General features: G+C 39.9%; 1 protein-coding gene across 7 annotated transcripts in view; it reads right to left on the bottom strand.

The window, feature by feature from the left end:
• The window catches only part of LOC126457347 (delta(3,5)-Delta(2,4)-dienoyl-CoA isomerase, mitochondrial), a 93,610-nt gene that overhangs the window by 32,243 nt on the left and 38,335 nt on the right, over positions 1-23,032 (bottom strand). For all 7 annotated transcript variants that reach the window (XM_050093573.1, XM_050093575.1, XM_050093571.1 and 4 more), the window contains exons 3-4: positions 18,852-18,940; positions 8,616-8,743 (exon numbers count right to left, since the gene is read on the bottom strand). In XM_050093573.1, coding sequence (XP_049949530.1) covers positions 8,616-8,743; positions 18,852-18,940 — 217 coding nt within the window. The remainder of the gene's footprint in view (positions 1-8,615; positions 8,744-18,851; positions 18,941-23,032) is intronic.

The following is a 23,032-nucleotide window of genomic DNA, read 5'->3' as shown; positions in this document are numbered from 1 at the left end:
CTGTTGCATTCATTTGTTGCAGTTTATGTGACAAACTCTTATGTTTTCATCACTTTTTTGGGAGTGATTATCACATCCACAAGAAAACCTAAATTGGGCAAGGTAGAAGAATCTTTTTACCCATTCGCCAAGTGTGCAAGTGAGGTGGGTCGACAACATATTCCTGTCGTGACGCACATGCCATCACCAGTGCCGTATAGAATATATCAGACGTGTTTTCCTGTGGAGGAATCGGTTGACCTATGACCTTGTGATCAAATGTTTTCGGTTCATATTGGAGAGGCACGTCCTTTCGTCTACTAATCGCACGGTTTTGCAGTGCGGTCGCAAAACACAGACACTAAACTTATTACAGTGAACAGAGACGTCAATGAATGAACGGGCAGATCGTAACTTTGGGAAAATAAAGAAAGTAAAATTTTCACCCGAGGGAAGACTTGAACCAAGGACCTCTCGTTCCGCAGCTGCTCACTCTATCCACGGGACCACGGCGCTCGTCAGCTGGCATGGTCCTTGATGTTACATATCTTGCACATAGACTACTCAGTTTGTATATTTTGCTTACTTTTTCATAGTTCCACACAACTTCTTCCTGTTTTCTCGATTGATCTGTGTTCAGTTTTTCAAGGCCTATCCACTGTGTCAATTTATAACTAAATCTGAGGGGGGTGCGATGGGGAGGTTCCCTTGTCAGTATCATGGTATGTTGATGTGGACTTACACTCGAGCAAGTTATGTGACTGAAGCATAAAACAATGAAAAGATCAGGTGCCTTTAATCTTCTGACAAGCACTGAATCTTTCCTCCAAGACAATGACATAGAGTTCTTGTATTTCCTCACATTTTTATAAAAACATAGGCAATCCATTTACCTGTTCTTTAGAGAATTTAAACATTTATTGACGTGTCAAGATCTGGTTCTCATACGTCCACTACAGACTAGGTTTTGCATTAGCTCGCTTTGTTGTACCTCCGATGCCATCATAAGCATTCTTTCCATGGCATGATGCAAAAAAAAAAGTGCTATATATATTCCTTGCAGCACCATCACTTGAGTAGATCTGTTTGTTTATGGAAGACTGGAGCTGTTTTATGCAGTGAATTGCAGTTGAAAAGTGTGCACTGCGGTAGCATGGTGTTCACATTAGTCACTTATGACAAAAAACTGTGACATTCTAGTTTATCTTTATCTTTATAATAAAACAAAAATGAACAGTCTGTGGCCCATTTGTTTACCCAATGGTGCCTTTGTACCTCATCTTGAAAAATGAAGGAATAGTTTTCAGTGAAGTTGGCATGAACTAAGCATTCATCAGCTGCCAGGGTTAGCTCTTTGTCTTTCAGAAATTTACCTTGAGCTTTGGCAATAATATGATGCATTTTCAGGTTTTCAAGGTTAGCTACCAACACTTCAAAAACCTCTTCTCATGGTTTTGTAATGTCACGATTCCCATTCTGTCTGGTGTCATCCACTGTTTGTATTCTATATTGTCAGACATCAAATCGTCTTCTTCCGATTCTTTGAATACATGAAGTAAAGCTTGTTTGTCTGGACAGTCTTAACATTTTCCCATGATCATGCAACTGCAACTGTCAATGTTGCAAACCAAAACTTCCAAAAGGTCTTTATAGTCAACTGCAAGATTGGACCCATCTATCATCAACTTTACATTCTGGTGATACAAACAAATGCAAATGTTACGGGTGCCATATGGCCCTGCAACAATACACCATTTCAGTTTCAGCTTGCGAAATTTCAACCTTCTAATTTTAATATCAGGATTCTTGTTTTTGATTTCAGTGAAAAGGTCATTTAAATTACACAATATTAACCCTTTTTTGTCTCTGAACCTTAGAAAAACTATCTTTTTTGCCAGGCGTCACGTGGCTGCCATTGTCATCTTCATAAAACCTAATAACCTTTTCGATTGTGTTTTCATCTATGAAATTAGATGCAGTTTTCTTTTGTAATGCAGGTAAAATTCCCTGCTCTTTTACTAACTGCTTTGTTAATTTGACCAAATGTTCTGACACATTAAATTCATAACCAACTTCTGCTCAACTCCAAGAGTTTGGTAGTAAACAGATAATCTTAACTTTATCCTCTTTGTTTGAAATATAACATTTAGTTTTCAGCTTTTCTATCAGATCATCATATTCAGTTGGAGAAATTTTACAGCTTCCATCTACTTTACTGCAACTTTTCTTTTGAAATGAGACTTCCAAATTCTTTTGGACAGTAGTTGCCATTTTCTCAATTTTTGCATTCAATGCAAGATGTCTTTTCTTCGCTTAGTTTCCTAATTTTACCAGCAGGCCATACACCTATGATTTCACAAACAAAATCCATTTTTTTTAAATAGTTTCTGATGGGTCACAAAATTCTGTATCCAACCTATCTCCATCCCTTTCTTTGTCAATGACAAATATCTTAGAATAACATGTTGGACACATTGACTTTCCTGGTATTATATTGATAAAAGGGCTTTTATTTTTAGAATAATAATCACATAATGAAACATTATTTCTCTCAGACCTTTTGTTATAGGCTTCTTATGTTTCTTAAATGTGTTCAAGCATGAATGGCCAAAAAGGTGAGGAAATTTCTTTGCGTATTTAATTTTATGGGACTTTCAAGTTGATTGACCTCTGAGCCAACTCTTAAGTAAACCAACACTTTTTTTCTTCACTATAATCTTCAGGTAAAATAATGTCTATAGGAAACACACACACACACACACACACACACACACACACACACACACACACACACACACACACACTTATGGAAAGCTTCATTAATATGAACACCAATAGAACACCAAGACTCCATTGTTAAACTGCACACTTCAAGAGCTCATTGTTAACTGAGTGTGAGTGCACAGACAGTGGTGGAAGGGGAAAGACAACACACAGACTTATACTGGCTTGTCTGTGAGTCTTCATAGATTTGAAGATGCTAACTGATAATCTTTTGAAACATCCTGCAGAGGATTGCTTCAATAGATAATCATTCACTGCTTTAATTTCAAGTGCTCTTTCATTTGTTTAAATTATATAATAGATATACTTTATTCCATTATTCCGGATATTGTAGGTATTAAGAGACATATTTCTGACCAATTTTTTTTTTTTTTTTTTTTTTTCCTTCCGATTGAATCTCAAAGCTGTAATTTATACTGATGTTTGATATTAAAGGCTTATGAAGTGTGTAATTTTCAGATTTTTATCTGGTCCCCTAACAAATATATAGCACGTCAAAGATTGAAAAAATTCAAAAAATCAGTTTTTTAAAATACTGTATTTTTTTTAAAGTGTATGCTTCTCACCATCAATGCTGTACACAAAGTAATTATGCCATGTAATGTAATAGCACAAAAAATATTAAGCCTGATAAATTACTGCTTCTTTGGAAAAATACTGTTCAAAACTCTTTTTTTTTTGCACGCGACCAATAACTATGAGCCAATACAAATTTATTAAGGAATACATTCAGCTAGGTGAGCATGGTTTTAACTTTTAGTCCAAAGAGTGTTGAACTAAACAGTTCTTATTTGAAAGGTCAGGGGCAACCCATTGTTGAATAATTTAAAAAACTGCAGATGCTTGTGAATGCAAAAAAACTGCTTGCAGCCTGAAACAAAGATGGCTGCTGTTTCTAAAGGATAAACAATAAAAAAATTTAAAAATGTTTTTAAACCCACTAAACATTAGAGAATTCATCCAGCAAATATAAATTTTTTCAGCATGGTCAAGCAAGCAGTTATTTTTTTCCTGAACCACTTGGTATGGAATGACCCGGCAGGATTACTAACGGCAATGGATTTTCATCCTTCCATGGTGTCATTATGACTGTCCAGTCCCCACTGCAGCAGTAATTGAAAATTTCATTGATGTCAAGTATGGGGATTGTGATAGTCCCCTGTGTTAGCTTGATGACTTTTCAATGCACTTGTCATTAACAGATGTTGCCTAGGAGACTGCATAGCATCATATCCAACCCTCTTATAATCTTATTGTTCCTATGCCCAAACCAGACTCAGGTTACGTTTAGCCTCCTTTCCTGTATATTACTCTCACTTTGTACCAAGATGTTTGCAGTACATTACTGAAAAACTCCTTCATTAAAAGATGGCTCTGCACAATATGCACAATGGCATGAGCAATTTCTTAAAGGTACTAAGATAACAACAAACAGTGTGACTCAAACGTTTGTCAATATAGAATTTTGCATATTCCAGAAACTGATTTTAATGTCAGAGATAAAAATTTGCCCAATTTAAAAATAAAACACCAATTAGATAGTCACAGGTATAGATTTAGCATGCAAATGTCCATAGGTTACATAATGTTATAAAAGCAGTTAACATTCCTCCTGTTCTGACTCCTAGTGTAATATAGTCAACTGTATTGCCTCTCAAAAGGGAGAGTATTCACAAATACTCTCAAACTTACAAGGAGTTCTCACAAACTTACTTGAGGCAGCATGTGGGTGAATAAAAAAATTGAAAAATGGGAGAGACTGTAAAGCCAAGCTGATCAGTGTATATAAGAAAGATGAATTTTGAGCAATTTAAAGTTGGGTCATTGGAGTGAAAGAACACAATAAGAAGAGAGAAGAAGGTGGACACAATGTAGAGAGAAATGTGGGGGAGGGATGGAAAAGCTGGAGCAGCTTATTTTCCCCAACAGACCCAGTCAAGGGCCAGAAGATGATGATGTAAAGTAATGACTATCAATAAATAATTACTTTTCCAAAATCTATAATAATAATGGCATCCGTCCATCCTTGAGGGATGATGGTGTAGCATGTTTGGTTCAGAGTCTACAGCGTCTGCTGTGACTAAAAAGTCCCACTTGAGAGTGGCAGTCCCTACTGCAGTTTGGACATGTGAAATTTGAGGGTCTTCGAACAGAAGCCGCTCTGTCTCTCCGCTTTGTCCGCTTCCTGATTTGTTCCTGTGTGTGTTCGTCCTCTGAGAGCTTGACGCCGTTGCGCACAGTTGCTTGCCACTTGACACAGTCATCTGCAATGCTTTCCCAGCAACTTTGATTCATTCTGGTCTTGGTCAGGTCTCTCTTGCAGACATCCTTGACACAAAGATGCGGTCATCCCACTGGCCTCACACCCTCCTGAAGTTCTCTGTACAGCAGTTGTTTCGGTATCCGTTCAGGTTCCATGCGCCTGACATGTCCCAACCATCTTAGACGTCGATGACTCAGGAGTGCAAAGATGCTGGTTGTGCTTGCACGATGAAAGCCTTCGGTGTTGGATACCCTATCTCTGAAGGATCTTCCGAAGACAGCGGAGATGGAAGCTGTTGAGTCGAGATTCATGCCTAGAAAGAGTTGTCCATGTCTCACAGCTATAGTGAAGGATGCTTATAACACAAGTGTTGTAGACTTTTAATTTAGTTTTTGTGGTAAGCAGTCCGTTGTTCCATACTCTGTTTTTCAATCTAGCCATGACAGATGATGCCTTTGCTATACTGTTAGTAATTTCAGTGTCCATGGACAAGTTGCTACATATTGTGGATCCCAAGTAGGTAAAGTCATCAACTATCTGGAGAGGATTACCATCAATGCTGATGGATGGAAGGTTGGTAGTGCTCTGTGCCATGATCTTAGTCTTTTGAAGGCTGATGAGTAGACCAAATTTTTCACAGGCATTTGATAATTTGTTGATTATATACTGCAGCTCATCTTCTGTGTTCGCTACTAGAGCTGCATCGTCCGCATATAACAACTCACGGATAACAACTGTATTTACTTTGGTCTTGGCCTTGAGGCGAGCAATGTTGAAAAGATTTCCATCAGACCTCATATGTAGATACACTCCCTCCTCACAGTCTTCAAAGGCAAATCTGAGCAGAAGGGAAAAGAAAATCCCAAATAATGTAGGAGCTAACACACACCCCTGTTTCACACCACTATTAACAGGGAATGCTTCTGATGTTTTACGGTTGAAGCAGATTGTTGCTTGTGTTTCCTCATGGAGAGAGACAATTATCTGTAGTAGTTTAGGGGGGCATCCAATCTTCTGCAACAGTTTGAAAAGCCCATTTCTGCTCACTAAATCAAATGCTTTAACAAGGTCAATGAAAGCTGCTCACGACATTTCTCTTGTAGCTGTCTTAAGGAGAAGATCATATCTACGGTTGATCGGCCGGGCCTGAAGCCACACTGAGATTCTGGGTAGATTCTGGAAGCTAAGATTTGTAATCGCTTTAGGATGACTCTTGCATAAGCTTTCCTGGCTACACTTAGTAATGAAATGCCTCGGTAATTGTTACAGTCACTTCTGTTCCCTTTCTGTTTATATAGAGTAACTATCCTCGAATTCCGCATACTCATCGGGACATAACCTTCTTCCCCGCTGATTGTGATAAGTGAATATAAATGTTTGAGAAGAACAGACTTGTTATACTAAATAACTTCTGCAGGGATCCCATCTTCACCTGGGGCCTTTCCGTTAGCAAGAGAATCTATTTCTCTACTAAGTTCTTCCATAGTAGGCATTGCATCTAGTTCTTCCATAACTGGCGTTTGTTTGATGGCATCACATGCATCCTTGCTAACTTCATTCTCGGCTGCATACAACTCGAGGTAGTGTTCAACCCAGCGTTCTATTTGTTTGCCTTCATCAGTAATGACTTCACCCGTCTTGGACTTCAGAGGAGCTGCTTTTCTGACAGTTGGTCCAATTGCTTTCGTAATACCATCGTACATTGCCTTAGCATCCCCAGAATCTGCCACTTTCTGTATACCTGCACATAAATTCAGCCAGTAGTTCTTTGTGCATCTCCTGGATGTTTACTGTGCCCTGTTCTTTGCTTTTTGTAGGTCATCTCGAGTTCTTTCATTTGGGTTTCTTTTGTAAGGGAGCAGGGCTTTCCGTTTAGCCTCAGTGACTGGTTCCATTTCTTCCAAATTTTGCTCGTACCAGTCCTTATTTCTTTTTCCTTTTATTCCATAGGCCAATACTGCTGAGTTGTAGATTGCACCTGAGAGTTTTGCCCATTTCTTATCAACATTCCTTTCTGCTTGCACATTTCTTGGGAAAGCACTTTCAAAATTATTGGCAAAATCCTGCTTTCTTTGTGTGTCATGAACATGATCTGTGTTGATATGGGGATGACCTCTCAGTTTAGCGTAGTGACATTTCTTAGAAGTGAACCTCAATGTGCACTCCACCAGGGCGTAGTCAGTGTTGCAATCAGCACTACGATAACTTCGTGTCAATAGCACATTTTTGAGACCAGTACGCCTAGCTATGACTAAGTCAAGTTGATGCCAGTGATGAGAGTGCGGGTCTCTCCAAGACACCATGTGCTGATCCTTAAGCTGTAAATGTGTGTTTGTAATACAGAGTCCATAAAAGCAGCAAACTTCAAGCAGTCTCTGGCCATTTTCATTCATTTTTCCCACCCCATGATGTCCCAGGCAATTCGGCCATATGTCATTATCTGATCCAACTCTAGAATTAAAGTCCCCTAGAATATACAGTATCTCGGTGCTAGGTACCTTGGCTATTCCATCGCTAAGTAAATCATAAAACAGATCCTTCTCTTCCATGCTGGATGATAAGGTGGGAGTGTACACATTTAGGATGTTGACAGCGTCACTTGAGGAGCATATTTTCAAAGCAATAATTCGCTCTGTTCCACCGGATGGTGGCACAGTATAGTTCAGGAGGGTGTTTTTAACAGCAAATCCTACACCATGAAGTCTTGGCTCGTCTTGAGACTTCCCCTGCCAGAAGAATGTGTAATTATCTTCCCTGACAAAGCTCGCATCTGGAAGCTGTGTCTCCTGCAGTCCCGCGATGTCAACATTCAAATGATGGAGCTCTCTGTCAATTATGGCAGTCTTACAGATGTAATCAACCTCTTGGGCATTGTCAATGTACCTTGAACACATGGTCCTAACATTCCAGGTGGCAATACGAAATAGTGATTTCTTTATTATTTCATTTTTGTTGTTGATAGGTGCACTATATCAACCCGCTTGTCAAAGATTACTTCTAAGCTCCACACACCCCATGAAGCAGGCGGATAGTGATGGGATAGCACCTTATTGGCTGGGGACTGCCAAGCTTGAGGCGGGCGGTAGCTGTCCAGTGAGATGCAATGATCTCTCCCACCGTCGGAAGTGGCCCCTGGCACTCGAGTCTTACGCCAATCAGACAGAGCTTATAACCGTTAACTGCCTCTTCCCATGTTGTGCCAAAGTCCTTGGACGTCGCTGAAGTGTCCTCTCCAGGACGCTACAAGCCTGAGCGATAAATATGAAGACTCGTGAGTTGCCCAATCATCACGGTCTCCCTCTCGACCTAAATGATAATATCCAGAGGAAAGGCAAACCAATATGTCTGGTAACACTTTGGTTGCAGGAGCTGCCAGAAGGGGACGTAGTGTGCCTTCCAACCGCCTTTGGGGCCCCACTCCAGATTTTCTTTCAGGGTTTTCTCCCTTAGCCTTCATCCCTCCCGAGACCAACCACAAGGCAGTGGTGTGTTAAGATAATTAGAGAAAGAAAAGGAATGGTAACTGAGGAGAGGGTAGGGAATAGGATATATAGGATATCTATGCAGCAAAGAAAAACAGCATACCAACCTTCTCAAGTGATGTAATGGCATCTTGGTACTTTTTAATAAAATTGGACAGAATTTTACAGCGACGTGCGACATCATCTTGTTCTGATATTGAAGCACCAATTTTGACCATAGAATTTAGGTCAATACCTGAAACAAATTTTAACAAGAGAAGCAATAGCAAAGCAGATCTTCATTTCAAATTTGATTGTAATAATCATCAGATATTTCATATATACTGCTGAATAAAGCCTGTAGATATTTTATTTCATTCCTGTCTTCAGTCATATGCATCCATGTTGCTCTTACGTGTCTACAAATGTCCTCTACCCACCTTGTTACATCATCAGCTCAATCTTTTCTTATCTCTTAAAGCAGCAAAGAATGTCTTTGGCTGATCTACCACTTTCCACTCCAGGGATTGGAATAACTCCTTACCCTCTCCCTTAAAACCCACATTCTTTCGTTTTTCCCTCTCCTTCCCTCTTTCCTGATGAAGCAACCATGGGTTGCGAAAGCTTGATATTTTTGTGTGTGTGTGTGTGTGTGTGTGTGTGTGTGTGTGTGTGTGTGTGTGTGTGTGTGTGTGTGTGTGTTTCATTGTGTCTATCTACCAGCGCTTTCCCGTTTGGTAAGTCACAGCATCTTTTTTAATACATTAAGCAGTTTAATTGAAGTAGACATGGTTTTATGACAAGTTAATTTCGTTCCTTAAACTGCTGCAAACCACTGAACCAATGTGTCCTGGGTGGTAGAGAAACACCCCTAGACATGAAAATGTTCAGTAGAGGAAATGCAGAAGCTAGATTGTGCTGGACATAAACATTTGATCCAATGATGTGCTTGTTCTCTTGTGATAAATCTATCAAAGTGTCTGTGACCATCATAGTTACTGAGTCTTCTGCAGCCAGACAATATATGGAAATGTGGATGGACAAATGGAAGCCATATGTAAATATTGTAACAAAGCTATAACATTATGCACTGGCATTGCAACTGTCAGCATCTCAATGAATGTCAGGTAGAGGCATAACTTAATACATGTCTGGTATTGTCACAACCTACAACAAGAAAGAAAAAGAAGCAGTTGGAAATAGAAGCTGGAAGGAATAGTGTTGAGACTATGCCTTCTGCATCAGCAAGTATGACAGTCTGTAGAGATGTTTAAAGCTGACTGTTGTACTGTTGCCATTCAGTCTATAGCTGTTACAGATGAATAAGTTGCTAAAGATGTGCTAAAGCAGTGTATGTGACAGGTGTACCTCTTTTAATGTTAAAAACTACACACTGGCAAGATTCCTTCAAGAAGATACGACCTTATTATGAGGCACCAACACACCATGCACTTGCCCAATATTGTCAAGATATACCAATGATGTTATCAATGAGGTAGGCAATAGAAAGTTTGCTGCTGTTATAACAAGAAATGCTCAAAATATGTTGGCTGTGAGTAACATTTCATGCTAACTATATCTACACATTGCCAGCATAGGCTGTGCAACATGCACACCATCAATCTATTGAAGAAAAACGTTATTGCCCTGGAAGTACTTCATAATCTTAATCGTGCTGGTAAAAGATAATTAAATCTTTGAAGTTCTCAGTGCAATTCTGGAAGCTAAAAGGAAAGAGAAATATGGTATGTCACCCTGTCACACTCAAACTTCTATCTGGAATGCGATGGTCTGATGTAGAAATATTTTTTGACAGGTTGTTAAAGGACAGGGAAGATATACTTGAAACAAATTATTGTTCTAGTTCGCACATCAACAAGGCCATGAAGACTGCAGTGCCAGAAGATGAGAGACAGCATATACCAGAAGAGGCTTCGCACTTACTGGCACTGTAAATACGAGCAGAAACAAACAATACTGTTTTGTCATAAGTTCACGAGTATTTTTATTGTAATTTCATCAACATAGAGGTAGTGCTAAAGGAGAGTCAGATATGAAATGTACAAAAAAATTTACATGCGACACGATCCATGCAGTAGCAAACCTTCAATACCCACAGTTTAAGAGAGCAGTTCTTACTATGGAAAGTCAAGAAAAGTACTATATAGCAACACTAAATACACTCTAAGACAAATATGATGCATGATGGAGGATTATCTGAATGGGACAGAAATTGGTACATGTTACGTACATGTACAGACAGAGAAATGATTACAGTTTCAGAAAAGTTGGATGATTTTTGCAAGTGAAAGAGCTTCAAAAATTGAGCACAAGTCAATTACACTTGATCCACCTCTGGCCCTTATGCAATCAATTATTCAGCTTGACATTGATCGATAGGTGGTGTTGGATGTCCTCCTAATGGATATTGTGCCAAATTCTGTCCAACTGGTGTGTTAGATTGTAAAAACTTCTGAGGTGGTTGGAGGGTCCAGCCCATAATGCTCCAAACATTATCAACTGGGGAGAGATATAGCAACCTTGCTGGCCAAGGCAGGGTTTGGCAAGTATGAAGACAACCAATAGAAACTCCCATGATGTGTGAGCAGGCATTTTCTTGCTGAAATGTGAGCCCAAGATGGCTTTCCATGAAGTGCAACAAAACAGGGAACAGAATATCATCAACATACTACTGTGCTATGAGGGTGCTGTGGATGACAACCGAAGGAGTCTGACTGCTATGAAATGAAATGATGCTCACACTATCACTCCTGGCTGTTGGGCCATATGATGTGTGGGTGACAGGTTGGTATCCCACCACAGTCCACGGAATCTCCAGACACATCTTTGCTGGTCATCAGGGCTCATCACTAAAGACAATTTACGCCAGTCAATGAGATTCCAGGCTGAAAATGACCCGATCAGTGGTGGGAGACCAATCTGACGGTCGCCCACTAGACTGGCTCCAATACAGACAGGAAAAATTGTCTGTGCAGCCAATTCAGCATTCTAAATAGATGCTGCATGAGATTGCAAAAGATGGTGCCAAAGATTAGACCCAGATATCATGTACACAATAATATTAAAATATTGTCTGCCATTATGAATGACAGTGGGTTAAAAACTGAACAGAAACAATTTCACACATTTGTAATTTTTTTTTTTTTTTCAGATGCTAACAAATATAGGCGTTTTCTGTCTATTCTCCTTGTCTTTTCAAAACAAATACAGTTGGCATTTTATGGTTATTAGGTTACATGAACAGCAGAAAATTTCATAGAAACCTCGCACACATGCATCTACATGTTCTTTTCTACTCTTCACTCCCCATCTTTTTCTTAAATCATCCAACCCCATGCGGCTCCCTTTCCCAGACACTCACTACAATCAAAATTGCTACTTGCCTTAGATTCAAGCTCGCACTCTGATGAGCCAAAACATTACAATCACTACCCACCACAAGATTGAACTACCTGCAGGCGTTGCAGGCACGTGATGTGGTAAGGAACATATGTAAGCAGAGCAGAGAAGCATGGGGAATCATAGTAGCAATGATAAGGACCGCAAATGGGAAAATCCACTGACATCAGAGACTGACAAGGGCAGATTGTTAAGGCCTGATATCTGGGAATGAACAAATTTGAAACGGTGAAGTTGATTATCTGTTCATGTGCTATTGTCGTGAACTTTTATGGAAAGTGGTTGAAGGAGAGTTAAACTGACTAGGCAACAAGCTTTTGGACTTCCACACTTCTTCCAAGAACACGGGAGCAAGGGCTTTCCTGCTCTGTAAACGAGGATATATGGCAATCTGTGGCGTATTGATGACAGAGTATAATGCTGAGCAGGCCCAAGTGTTTCAGAGCACTCTATTCAGAACATATTGTTGAGTGTAGTGCTCTGCAGCAGACAACCCTTAAGTGTTTCCATGTTAACTCAACAATACTGTCAATTATGACTGCAGTGGGCAGAGGATTATTGAGGTTGGACTTTGGATCAATAGAAACATGTCTCCTGGTGAGATGAAGCACATTTCTAGATTCCCCATCCCAAATATCCATGTCCACACACACCATGTTGCAGAAGAACACCTACTCAAAACACACAACGTGCCATGAATGCTGGTGGAGTTGTATTATGTCATGGGGGACATAGACCTAAGTTTTCATGGACATGCAGTACTAATTGAAGGTACTGTGACAGATATGGGGCTACACGAACATTATTGTGGACCACATTCATCCTTCCATGCTTGAAGTTTTCCACAATGGTGATGGAATCTTCCAGCAGCATAACTCTCTCTGTCACAAGGCTAGATTCATGCTACAGTAGTCTGAGAAGCACAATAGTGAATTCATATTGCTGCTTCCACTGAATTCACCAGACCTGAACCCAATGGAACACATCAGGTGTGAGCTCCATGTCCACAAACCAGAAGTCCACAATTTATGGGAAATGTGTGACCTGGGTGTAGGTATCTAGTGCAACTTACCTCCAGAAACCTAGCTAGGACTTGTCAAATCCAAGCCCACACAAACACTGCAGTATTTCATTCCAAATGTGCAGCAACACACTAGTTAGCAGGTGCTAATCAGTTTATGTCCAAGTTATGTTGCAAGATTTTTACAGGGGCATAAAAGTTGATTATTTGTGTGATAGGAAAACTTGTTACTAACGGTAACCTATTTTAAGCAGCTCAGAAGAATTTTGTTCACCAAATTCATGGTCACAGTTCTCCTTTGATGCACAAGTACCTCCTCTAAATGGAATGAGAGTAACACTGCAGTAACTACGTGGTTTGGTACACTCCTTTTTAGGCTTTAATGTAGGAATCATTATTGCATTTTCATACTGTCTGTAACAACAGTTTTTATTTGTATAATTCCAGTTTCCATTAGAAGAACACATTTTTGTGTGTGTCTGCATTGTTTGAGATGATGTTTAATCTCCTTGCATCTACAGCTCCATAGAGAGCCTAAAACACTTGACATTGCTTTCTGATGGAAATATGTGAGCAAACCTATCACTGCTTGTGATGTACCTGTAGTTGTGGTCATCAGGATATGCTCTCAGTACGACATAAAAGTCTCCAGCTCTTGGCTGCGATACGAGTACGTCTACAGAGTGGCAAGTTAAGTGGTTTATCCTTTTCTGTGTTTTCCACATAGTAAATTTATTAAATTTCGTGTGTGTGTCTCTGTTTAAGAGTGTCAATCTTGCATTTTTGTAAGTGTACATTCATTCAGTCTGAAGCGCATTAGTTTCTCATTTGTTTTGTTTTGAAAGCAACCATCCATTCATTTAGTAAGACAGTCAGTCAAGCTACAGGTCTTGACTGTGATACAAACACGTCTAAAGAGTGGCAAGTTAAGTGTTTATCCTCTTCTGTGTTTTCCACGTAGTATATTTAATAACTTTCGTGCCTGTGTCTCTGTTTAAGAGGGTTAATCTTGCGTTTTTGTAAGTGTCAATTCATTCAGTCTTTAGCACAGTAGTTGCTCACAGAACAGCCAGCTACAAAGTTCTTTAACACATCATTGCCTATTGGTGATACAACAGGAGGGTAGCAAGTCCCATATCTAGGATTGTCTGCTTTTATAGTTCACTTCTTCAGTTAGTCTTGCTAGGATGTGTGGATGCTGTGTGCAGACGCAGGAGGAGTTGGCCACAGTTCGCGACCAGCTGAACGTGCTGTTGGCTATGGTCAGTCACCATCAGGCTACTGCCTCAGGGTGTAGCAGTGGCAGAGAATCTCGCACATCAGATGGGACACCTCAGGTGTCACTAGTTTTCTCATGAGCTCAGCTTCTGTGGCACCTCCTAGTGCACACGACACGGTGGATCCACCCTCACAGCAGGGTGAGTGGTGGGTGGTAACGCGTTCGCATTGCTCGAGGCAGAGGGCCAGTGTGGACTGGCCGCCTGACCACTCCTTCAGCAGGGTCCAAGCAGGCACATGGGGGGAGGGGTGTATTGATTATTGGGTGCTGCAATGTTAGGCGCAATATGGAGCTAGTGTTCAGGGTTGGCAAAAAAGCCAGTGTGATGCACTCTGTATGTCTGCCAGGGGGCCTCATCCAAGATGTGGAAGCAGCCTTGTCGGTGGCTATCGAGCATGCAGGGTGCAGTCTTCTGCAAGTTGTGGCTCACATTGGTACCGATGACAACTGTCGCCTGGGTTCTGAGGCGATCCTCAATTGATACAGGCGACTGGCAGAGGTGGTGAAAAGTGCTGCCCTTGCCCACGGGGTGCAAGTGGAGCTTGCAATTTGCAGCATCATTTCTAGAGTTGACTGGGGTCCTTTGGTTTGGAGCCAAGTGGAGGGTCTTAACCAAAGGCTTCGTCGACTCTGTGATGGTCTTTGTTGTGGATTCCTGGACCTGCGCTACCATGTGGGGATTTGCAGGACTCCCCTTGATAGGTCAGAGGTGCACTACATAAAGGAAGCAGCTACTTAGGTAGCAGAGTACTTGTGGAATGCATATGAGGGTTTTTATAGGCCAAGCGGTAGTTTGAGGTACTATGATGAACACTCGCCAGTCAATTAACAGCAAGGGAAGTCAAACAGCATTCAGAATAAAGACACTTTGACTGTCACAATTTTATCAGTAAACTGTCAAAGTATTTGTAATAAAGTTCCTGAATTTACTGTCCTATAGGAAAGTTCTCACATTCAAATTATTCTTGGGACTGAGAGCTGACTGAAACCCGAAGTAGAAAGCTCGGGAATATTTAACGAGTCGTGGAACATATATCAGAAACGCAGATTAGAGGCCATAGGAGGTGGAGTTTGCATTGCTGTTGACAAAAATATTATCTCTATTGAGGTTGAAGTTGAGTGTGGTCATGTGTAACAGGTATAGGTGAAACAAAGTTAATTGTTGGATGTTTTTACTGGCCACCCAACTCTGCTGTGGCAGTTCTAGAGTTATTCAAAGAAAGTCTAAGGTCAATAGTGCATAAATAGTCAGACCATGCAATACTACTTGGAGGCAACTTTAACCTGTCGAGTTGGATTGGGATGTCCATGGATTCATTGCAGGGAGTACAGACATACAGTCATACGAAATACTTCGAACACGTTTTCTGAAAATTGTCTTGAGCAGCTAGCTCAACAGCCCACATGCAGTGGAAATATCTTAGACCTTGCAGCTACAAATAGGCCAGATCTTATTGATAATGTCAGTACAGAACTAGGGATGAGCCATCACGATGTTGTTATAGCAACTACGATTACGAAAGTTAATAAACCAGTCAAGAAGGCTAGGAGAGTGGTTTTGCTAGATAGAGCAGATAAGCAGTCATTGGCATCTTATTGAGACAGTGAATTGGCGTCACTTAGTACAAGTAAGATGGATGTAGAGGAATTACGGGCAAAGTTTAAGCAGATATTAAATCGATGTCTGGAGAGCTAAGTGCGTAATATGTGCATAAAGGACGGAAAATACCCACCATGGTTTAATAACAAAACATGTAAGATGCTGAGGAAGCAGAGGCTGTTGCACTCTAGGTTCAAAAGGGGATGCACAAATGACAAGCGAAGGTTAGTAGAGATTCACGAGTCTGTGAAAATATCTATGCCTGAAGCATGCAATAACTGCCACCGTCACACCTTAGTAAAAGATCTGGCAGAGTACCCGAGAAAATTCTGGTTGTATGTAAAATCACTAAGTGGGTCTAAGGCTTCCATATAGTCTCTTGTTGACCATTCTGGTATGGCAGTTGAAGATAACAAAATGAAAGCCGAAGTTTTAAATTTCACGTTCAAAAAATCATTCACACACGAGAACTGTACAAACATACAATATCAAAGCAACTCAAAGGAATGCTGCTAGATTTGTTACCGGAAGGTTAAAAGAAACTTAAGTGTTACGGAGATGCTTCTGGAACTCAAATGGGAATCCCTAGAGGGAAGGTGGCATTCTTTTCAGGAATCACTATTGAGAAAATTTAGAGAACCGGCATATGAAAATGACTGCCAAACAATTGTGCACCTGCCAGCAAACATGCTTAAGGACCATGAAGATAAGATACTAGAAATTAGGGCTCATACGGAGGCGTACAGACAGTCATTTTTCCCTCACTCTGTTTGTGAGTGGAACAAGAGGGGAAATGACAAGTAGAGGTACAGGGTACCACACACCTTACGGTGGCTTGTGAAGTATCGATGTAGATGCAGATATGTATCACTCCAGAGGAGTTATGTGTATCTTTACATCTAATTACTGATGAATGATACACTTGAGAATTATACAATAAGATCTCATACATAGAAGTGCAAATATTGTGTGGGGATTATTATTAATATTTAATGTTCTGAGCTCTATCAAAGGACAATGTGATTTTTCAACATGTGACAGCAATTACAGTGACTTCACAAAAGGAAATACCTGCTCGAACATGGAAATAATTATATCATGGACTGCCAATCTGCCTTGGAGATTCATTGCATTCCGAAGCATAGAGAGAAACAGTTGAAACTTGTAAAAAAATTAGATTTGTAATTAATCTTTGACATTCTTGCTGATTATGATTCCAAGTTCAGATATGATATCCAGAATCAAGAAAGTGGTTGCATGGCAAGTTTATGTATGTTTCATGAAGAGAATACAAACATTATCAATACTTCTGAAATCTCAAAGTTATTTGGTAAAGATTTAAGATGTGGTGTACCAGTTTATAATTGCAATGGAAGTACAGGTGAATCAGGAGTCCGAGATGAACCATCATAGTCAAGAAGAAAAGGTTAAGAATGACAAATTACATTAATCTATCATGCTAGATCTAATCAAGCATTAGGCATGGATTTGCTGAGCAGTTTGCCATAGATGGGAAACAAACACACCTGCAAAGTTCTGCACTGGTCTTATATTGTCATTTTACCTAGATTAAGGTTGTCTCCTAAGGGTGTCAGAGAAAGTGAGTAAGTGGTTCATCTTAAGAACTTTAAATTAACCACATGGCTCTCATTTTTCATTAAAATGTGGGAGCCAGTTAATACAGTGGCTTGGTCTCATCTCGTACCCCTAGTCCGCAAAGTGGTAATAACACACGGGATTTTTTGACTGTTCATCCTGTTGTTATCAAGCTGGTAGAATCATCATCGTTGAGCCCTCAAAAGATGTGAAATTGATATCAGACTCTATTTTTGCCTTGCTTTTCATTCTTCAGTGTTTCCCTTTCTTTGAAGAACGATGTGGCATTTCTGAAGATAACAATGATAACAGATGAAGACGGAGGAGGAGGAGGAGGCGGAGAAACATGATACCATCAACCATAATGTTATCAATGATCCGCACAATCTAGGTTTTGAATTAAACTGGCTACATTCATTTTGAATGGGTCATTCCACCTCCAGCCCTCAACAATTTACGAGAACTGCAGAAAACCTAAACCCATACGGTTAGGAAGGGATTTAAACTTCTGAAAGTGAGTCCAGTGATTTAACAGCTGGATTACCTTGGTTGTAGCAGCAGTTTTAAATGTGCACGAACTATTCAGATTCTCCGCCAACTAAAAATCTGGTAAGCTGGGCAAGGTCGTTACTAGCAAACAGCTGTTAAAAATATATCTACATCTGGTTTCATTTGTATTGTTAAAGGTTGTTTCGGGGGATTTTTTTTTTTTTTTGGGGGGGGGGGGGGGGGAGGGGAGGGGAGGAGCCTGTGGCTAAGCCATGTCTCCACAGTATCGTTCCTTATAGGACCGCTCAGTCTATGAGACATATGGCTGATTATATTAAATACAGCTGTCGTATTGAAGGTGAGTGAGAAATTGCATGCTAATACAAGTTTTGGCTTCCCTTCTTGTATCTGTAGCCCACATCGAAATTTAGAGCTTTTAATATAAGTTTCTACCATTCTCATGAACCATTAAAAAAGAAGACATTTCATTCGCTGAAATATGGAACAATCCCTAATTACATGCAACAGTTGATATATCTCTGTGGACCCAACAAATAGTTGTCGGTTTTTTCATGATTATCTTTTTTTATGTTCAGAGATAGAATACTAAAGCATTCTTAATCAACACAATCTTTCAATAAACTCTCAAACTTAGCAAATAATGCCACTACAGCAAGGACTATGAACTTTTACTTAACTACTATATTATTGAGGCTGGCATTGCATTTTAAGATAATAATAAATAAAACTAGTGTTTCAAACATTCTTGATTAACATCATGAGAAAGTTTCTAGTTGGCTATCATATGAATAGTAACCCTATATGCTAGAGTTACTGTGAAGATACAAATTGTTCATTACTTGATTCCATTAAGAATTAACACAAAAAACTCAAATTTTGAACTGTGTCCACACAGTACACAAATACTGTAATTCCACGGTATTAAAAAATTTCAGTACCTGCAGTGAACAGCTTCCCTGCACCTGACAGAACAATAGCTCTGCAATCTGCATTTTGTCCCAGATCATTGAAACATTCTCCAAGGTTACTGAAATTTAATTTTAAAAGCTTGAGTAATAAATACTCTCAACCAAAAGTGTAGATTATGTGTATTTAAATATGTTAACAGTGAGTATTAACTACTAACCCATTGCAAAAAATATTAAGGTAGTACTGATAGCTAACAGAATCTGGAAATAGCACAGTATCTATAAATGATATAAATTACAGAAACTTTTTTTCCCAGACTTATAACTCTCTCTCTCTCTCTCTCTCTCTCTCTCTCTCTCTCTCTCTCTCTCTCTCTCTCTCTCTCTCTCTCTGGTGTCTTCCTTGACTCATCACCATTCTGTATGCCTAATATGGTCCTTAATGCTGGAATCAGTATAATGCTGTGTAGTGATTTTAATAGACTACTTCTTTCTTTGATTGCGACGTTATAATTATCAACAGCATTCAATAACTGAATGGCTTGATTTGACTTAAGTACATAACTTGCTGCATTTTGGTTAAATTTTAGAAAGCAAAAAACACAAATGTGGCAACCACAATTATGTACTTTGATTGTCAGAGCTTTTTCGTACATTAGTTTGTGGTTGTATGTAATAGAATGTTTCCTGAAATTATTTTCACATTGTGCCCACTCTAAGTGGACCACGACTCTGAAGTTCTGCCTTCCAGGGAAACTTTCTATACTTGGCCATCCAGCCATGTCTTACAACCAGATTGGCAGAATAGGAAACTTCAGAGTACACAGCTCTTCTGAGAACACTACATTTCTTGGAATTTGCCAGAACAGGGGGAAGATACTGGCAGATTGATACTTTTACACAGCCTATAAGACTTTTCTGGATGGCTGAGTCGAGAGACTTTTCAGTGTGAAAGAGAGGTCCAAGCCTGATTCCAAGCATAGTCAGTCATTCACTTACAGGCTTGTGGAATGAGTCAAGTTATCGGAACGAGTCAAGCTACACATTAACAGGCAGAGATACACATACAAATTCTGTGTGCTTACATGGGTTCACGATCATGTCATCATCATAAAATGTGAATTACATAGAAATATCTCAGGTCACAGGTAGAGAGAGAGAGAGAGAGAGAGAGGAGAGAGAGAGAGAGAGAGAGAGATATTGAAAAATAATAGCATTTATATAAAGTTTTAAACGGCATTTATAATATCGTTAGGGGCAGTGGATTATATGATGTATTAAACAGATTATCTGAAAAGGTATTACATCATGAATTGAAAGTGTATTTGACAAGACAAAATCCTGCCACAAGAAGATTCCAGACACTACAGCCAGTACAAGTTAAATGGCAGCAAGGCTTTCTCAGGATAGGAAGAAGAGCATTTATGATACTTGGAAACAACCAAGAAACCAATGTATCATCCCAGAGGACCAGCAAGAATGAAATATCTAAAATCATAGACTTCACTTGTGAGATACAATTCATGGCAGGAGAAACAGATTAGGCAACACTTAATAAGAATGAGTTAAACATGCTCCTTAACTGAATCAAACAGTGATATTACATGAATAATTTCTCGATTTTAAGCCACAGTAGAATATAAATTGTAGGTAATAATGAGCACATTCCATGTAAAAATATCATCGTTAATTCAAAGTAATTTGTACACTATAAATAATAATGTGCAACATGTGGCATAATATTCGCTGTGTGTATGGATGGAAATAGATGAAAAACCCTTCTTGGGTTGTTCCCTATACATTTCAAATGTACGTAGAAAATTAAGAGTGACGTCACATTCGGCAAGCAGCCTATAAGTGTTTTGGGGAAACAGAACCCCATGGAGGTGTGTGTGTGTGTGTGTGTGTGTGTGTGTGTGTGTGTGTGTGTGTGTGTGTGTGTGTGTGTGGTGGTAATGTGTGAACCGATACCATGATGTGTTAGTCCACATAACGTACAAGACAACTGTTACAATATAGTTTGTACTTCTATAACCAAATACAACAAAGTAGTAGGAGTCCTTTTCTTCTTCTTCTTCAGTTTGAAGACTAGCTTCAGGCAGCTCTCCATACCTGTCTCTCTCTGTCCTTGTGCAAAAATGGAGCATGAATAAAAGGTTTTACAGACATACAAAACAGACTCATTTCGGTAGACAGACCAACTCGCCAAGTTTTTACTCCATATTGTATATATAAAGGCACCATTTGTGCTGGAGCAAACATCGATGTGCTTGTGGTTCACTGAAGTCACCAATACAAACTGCCTAGGATAGCACAATAGCAGCCAGCTTTGAAAATCTGTTCATTGGGTTACCTGTTTGCACGTGCAAACTAATTCAATGAAACAATGTGGAGCAGATTATTTGTCTACTCGTTCTGAGATTCCTCCACCCTAGAGCGGCTACACCACGGCAAGTATTATGAAATTACACTTGGAGAGAGAGCTCTATCCACTGGTATATGTCTTTTTCCTGTATGTCTTGTAGTTTTTGCACAGTTGTCTTCTGAAACCCCAGACGTACTTACAAGTAACTCTGCATGTGGTATACAGAGTATTAAAAATATATTACAAGATGTGGTTGGTCCATGGGTACCTTGCGAGTATATTTTGCTAATAAACATATGTTAAAAAAATGCCTTGTTTGCATGCAAGTGTCCCTGAAAAGTGCAGGAAAATGTCGGCAGTTTGGACAACACAAGCTAGGCAAGGAGTAAAGAAGAAAATACATATTGCAGTCACTTTGTGACTTTTGATGTGCTAGGGCCTCTGAAATGGGACTGTAGGTAAGCAAATTGACACAGACTAGCAGTAGAGAGAACACTGTGATGTGGATGTGTTTGCCAGTGGTATTTCTTCATTTGTTTACAATACACACAGCAATAGATGTAGACAACAGTAGAGTACAGTACTGTATTGTGTTCCGTAGTTTAGTAGTGTTTGTAGTTTTCAGTAACTCGTGTGACTAAGGTAAAATGAGATTGAGCATTGGTGGTTGTGTGCATAACTGGAGTTTACACTAACATGCTTCACATGTTTGGGGAAACCCAAAGGAATGCAAGAGGGGTTTGCCTGCTCTGCGAAGAAGATTACCCCAACAAGTGTCACCCAGCCCACATCACGTTTACAGGGATGGAGGCGGGTTCATGTGAAATGGACAGCTTATGTCCTGATCATCACCACACGCCTGTAAACACAGGGCACATCAGAATTTGAAGAAGCTTTATGTCCGCATCTCACAATGCAGCCTTTTATGAGCATCCCGGCTATAGCACACGCCACAGGTGTGAAACGCATGGTAGTGCGGCACATTAGGCACAATGAGCACCTCCATACCTACAAACTACATAAGGCTACTGCAATGACTCAGGATGACTTTCCTCATTTTGTCAACTTTTGCCAATGGTTGCTATAACAAAGTATGCAGATTCCTCATTTCCTACAATGTATTTTGTTTTCTGATGAGTGTCTCTTTATGAGGGGTCACATGTTCCAATGCCAGAAACAGCTATATTTGGATGGAAGGACATCCTCACGGGCCGCATATCTGAAGCCATCAGTGCTTTGTTGTAAGTGTGGGGCCAAGTCTCACTGATGACCCTGTCACAGGTCCATACATCATGCCCAATGTTGATGGTGCCAATTACCTCGTATTTATGTGAGATGTCTTATCCAGTTGTTAGACAAGGGGCCTTTAGACATTCCTCATGCCATGTGGTTCGAGTAGGTGGTGTTCCTGCACACTTCAACAATGTGGTATGTGGCCATTCGAATGACACCTTTGGTAACACATTGTTTGGACATGAAGGCCCAATAGCCTGACCACCTCACTCACCATACCTGATACCACTAGACATGAAAACTGTGGTGTACAAGACTCCCATGGTGTCACCACAAGATCTTGTGGCATGAATATGTGCAGAAATCATTGGAGTCATTTGTGATATGCCGGAAATCTTTCCAAAGTTTCAGCAATACATCATCAGACAAAAAACAAAGTGTATCAGAGTGGGTTGCAGTCATATTGAGCACCTTCTGTAAGAGAATTAAACCAGTGTTTACTGATAGTGATGTACAGAGTTTTCTCCATTCCTTGTCTACCATGTGCAGTACAAACCACCTATGTCAACCTCTACATTTCACACTGAAAGGTAGCACATCTGGCAACCAGCAG

The sequence above is a fragment of the Schistocerca serialis genome, chromosome 2 (genome assembly GCF_023864345.2).
Source record: "Schistocerca serialis cubense isolate TAMUIC-IGC-003099 chromosome 2, iqSchSeri2.2, whole genome shotgun sequence".
NCBI lineage: Eukaryota > Metazoa > Arthropoda > Insecta > Orthoptera > Acrididae > Schistocerca > Schistocerca serialis.
This window is presented reverse-complemented; position numbering and strand designations above follow the sequence as displayed.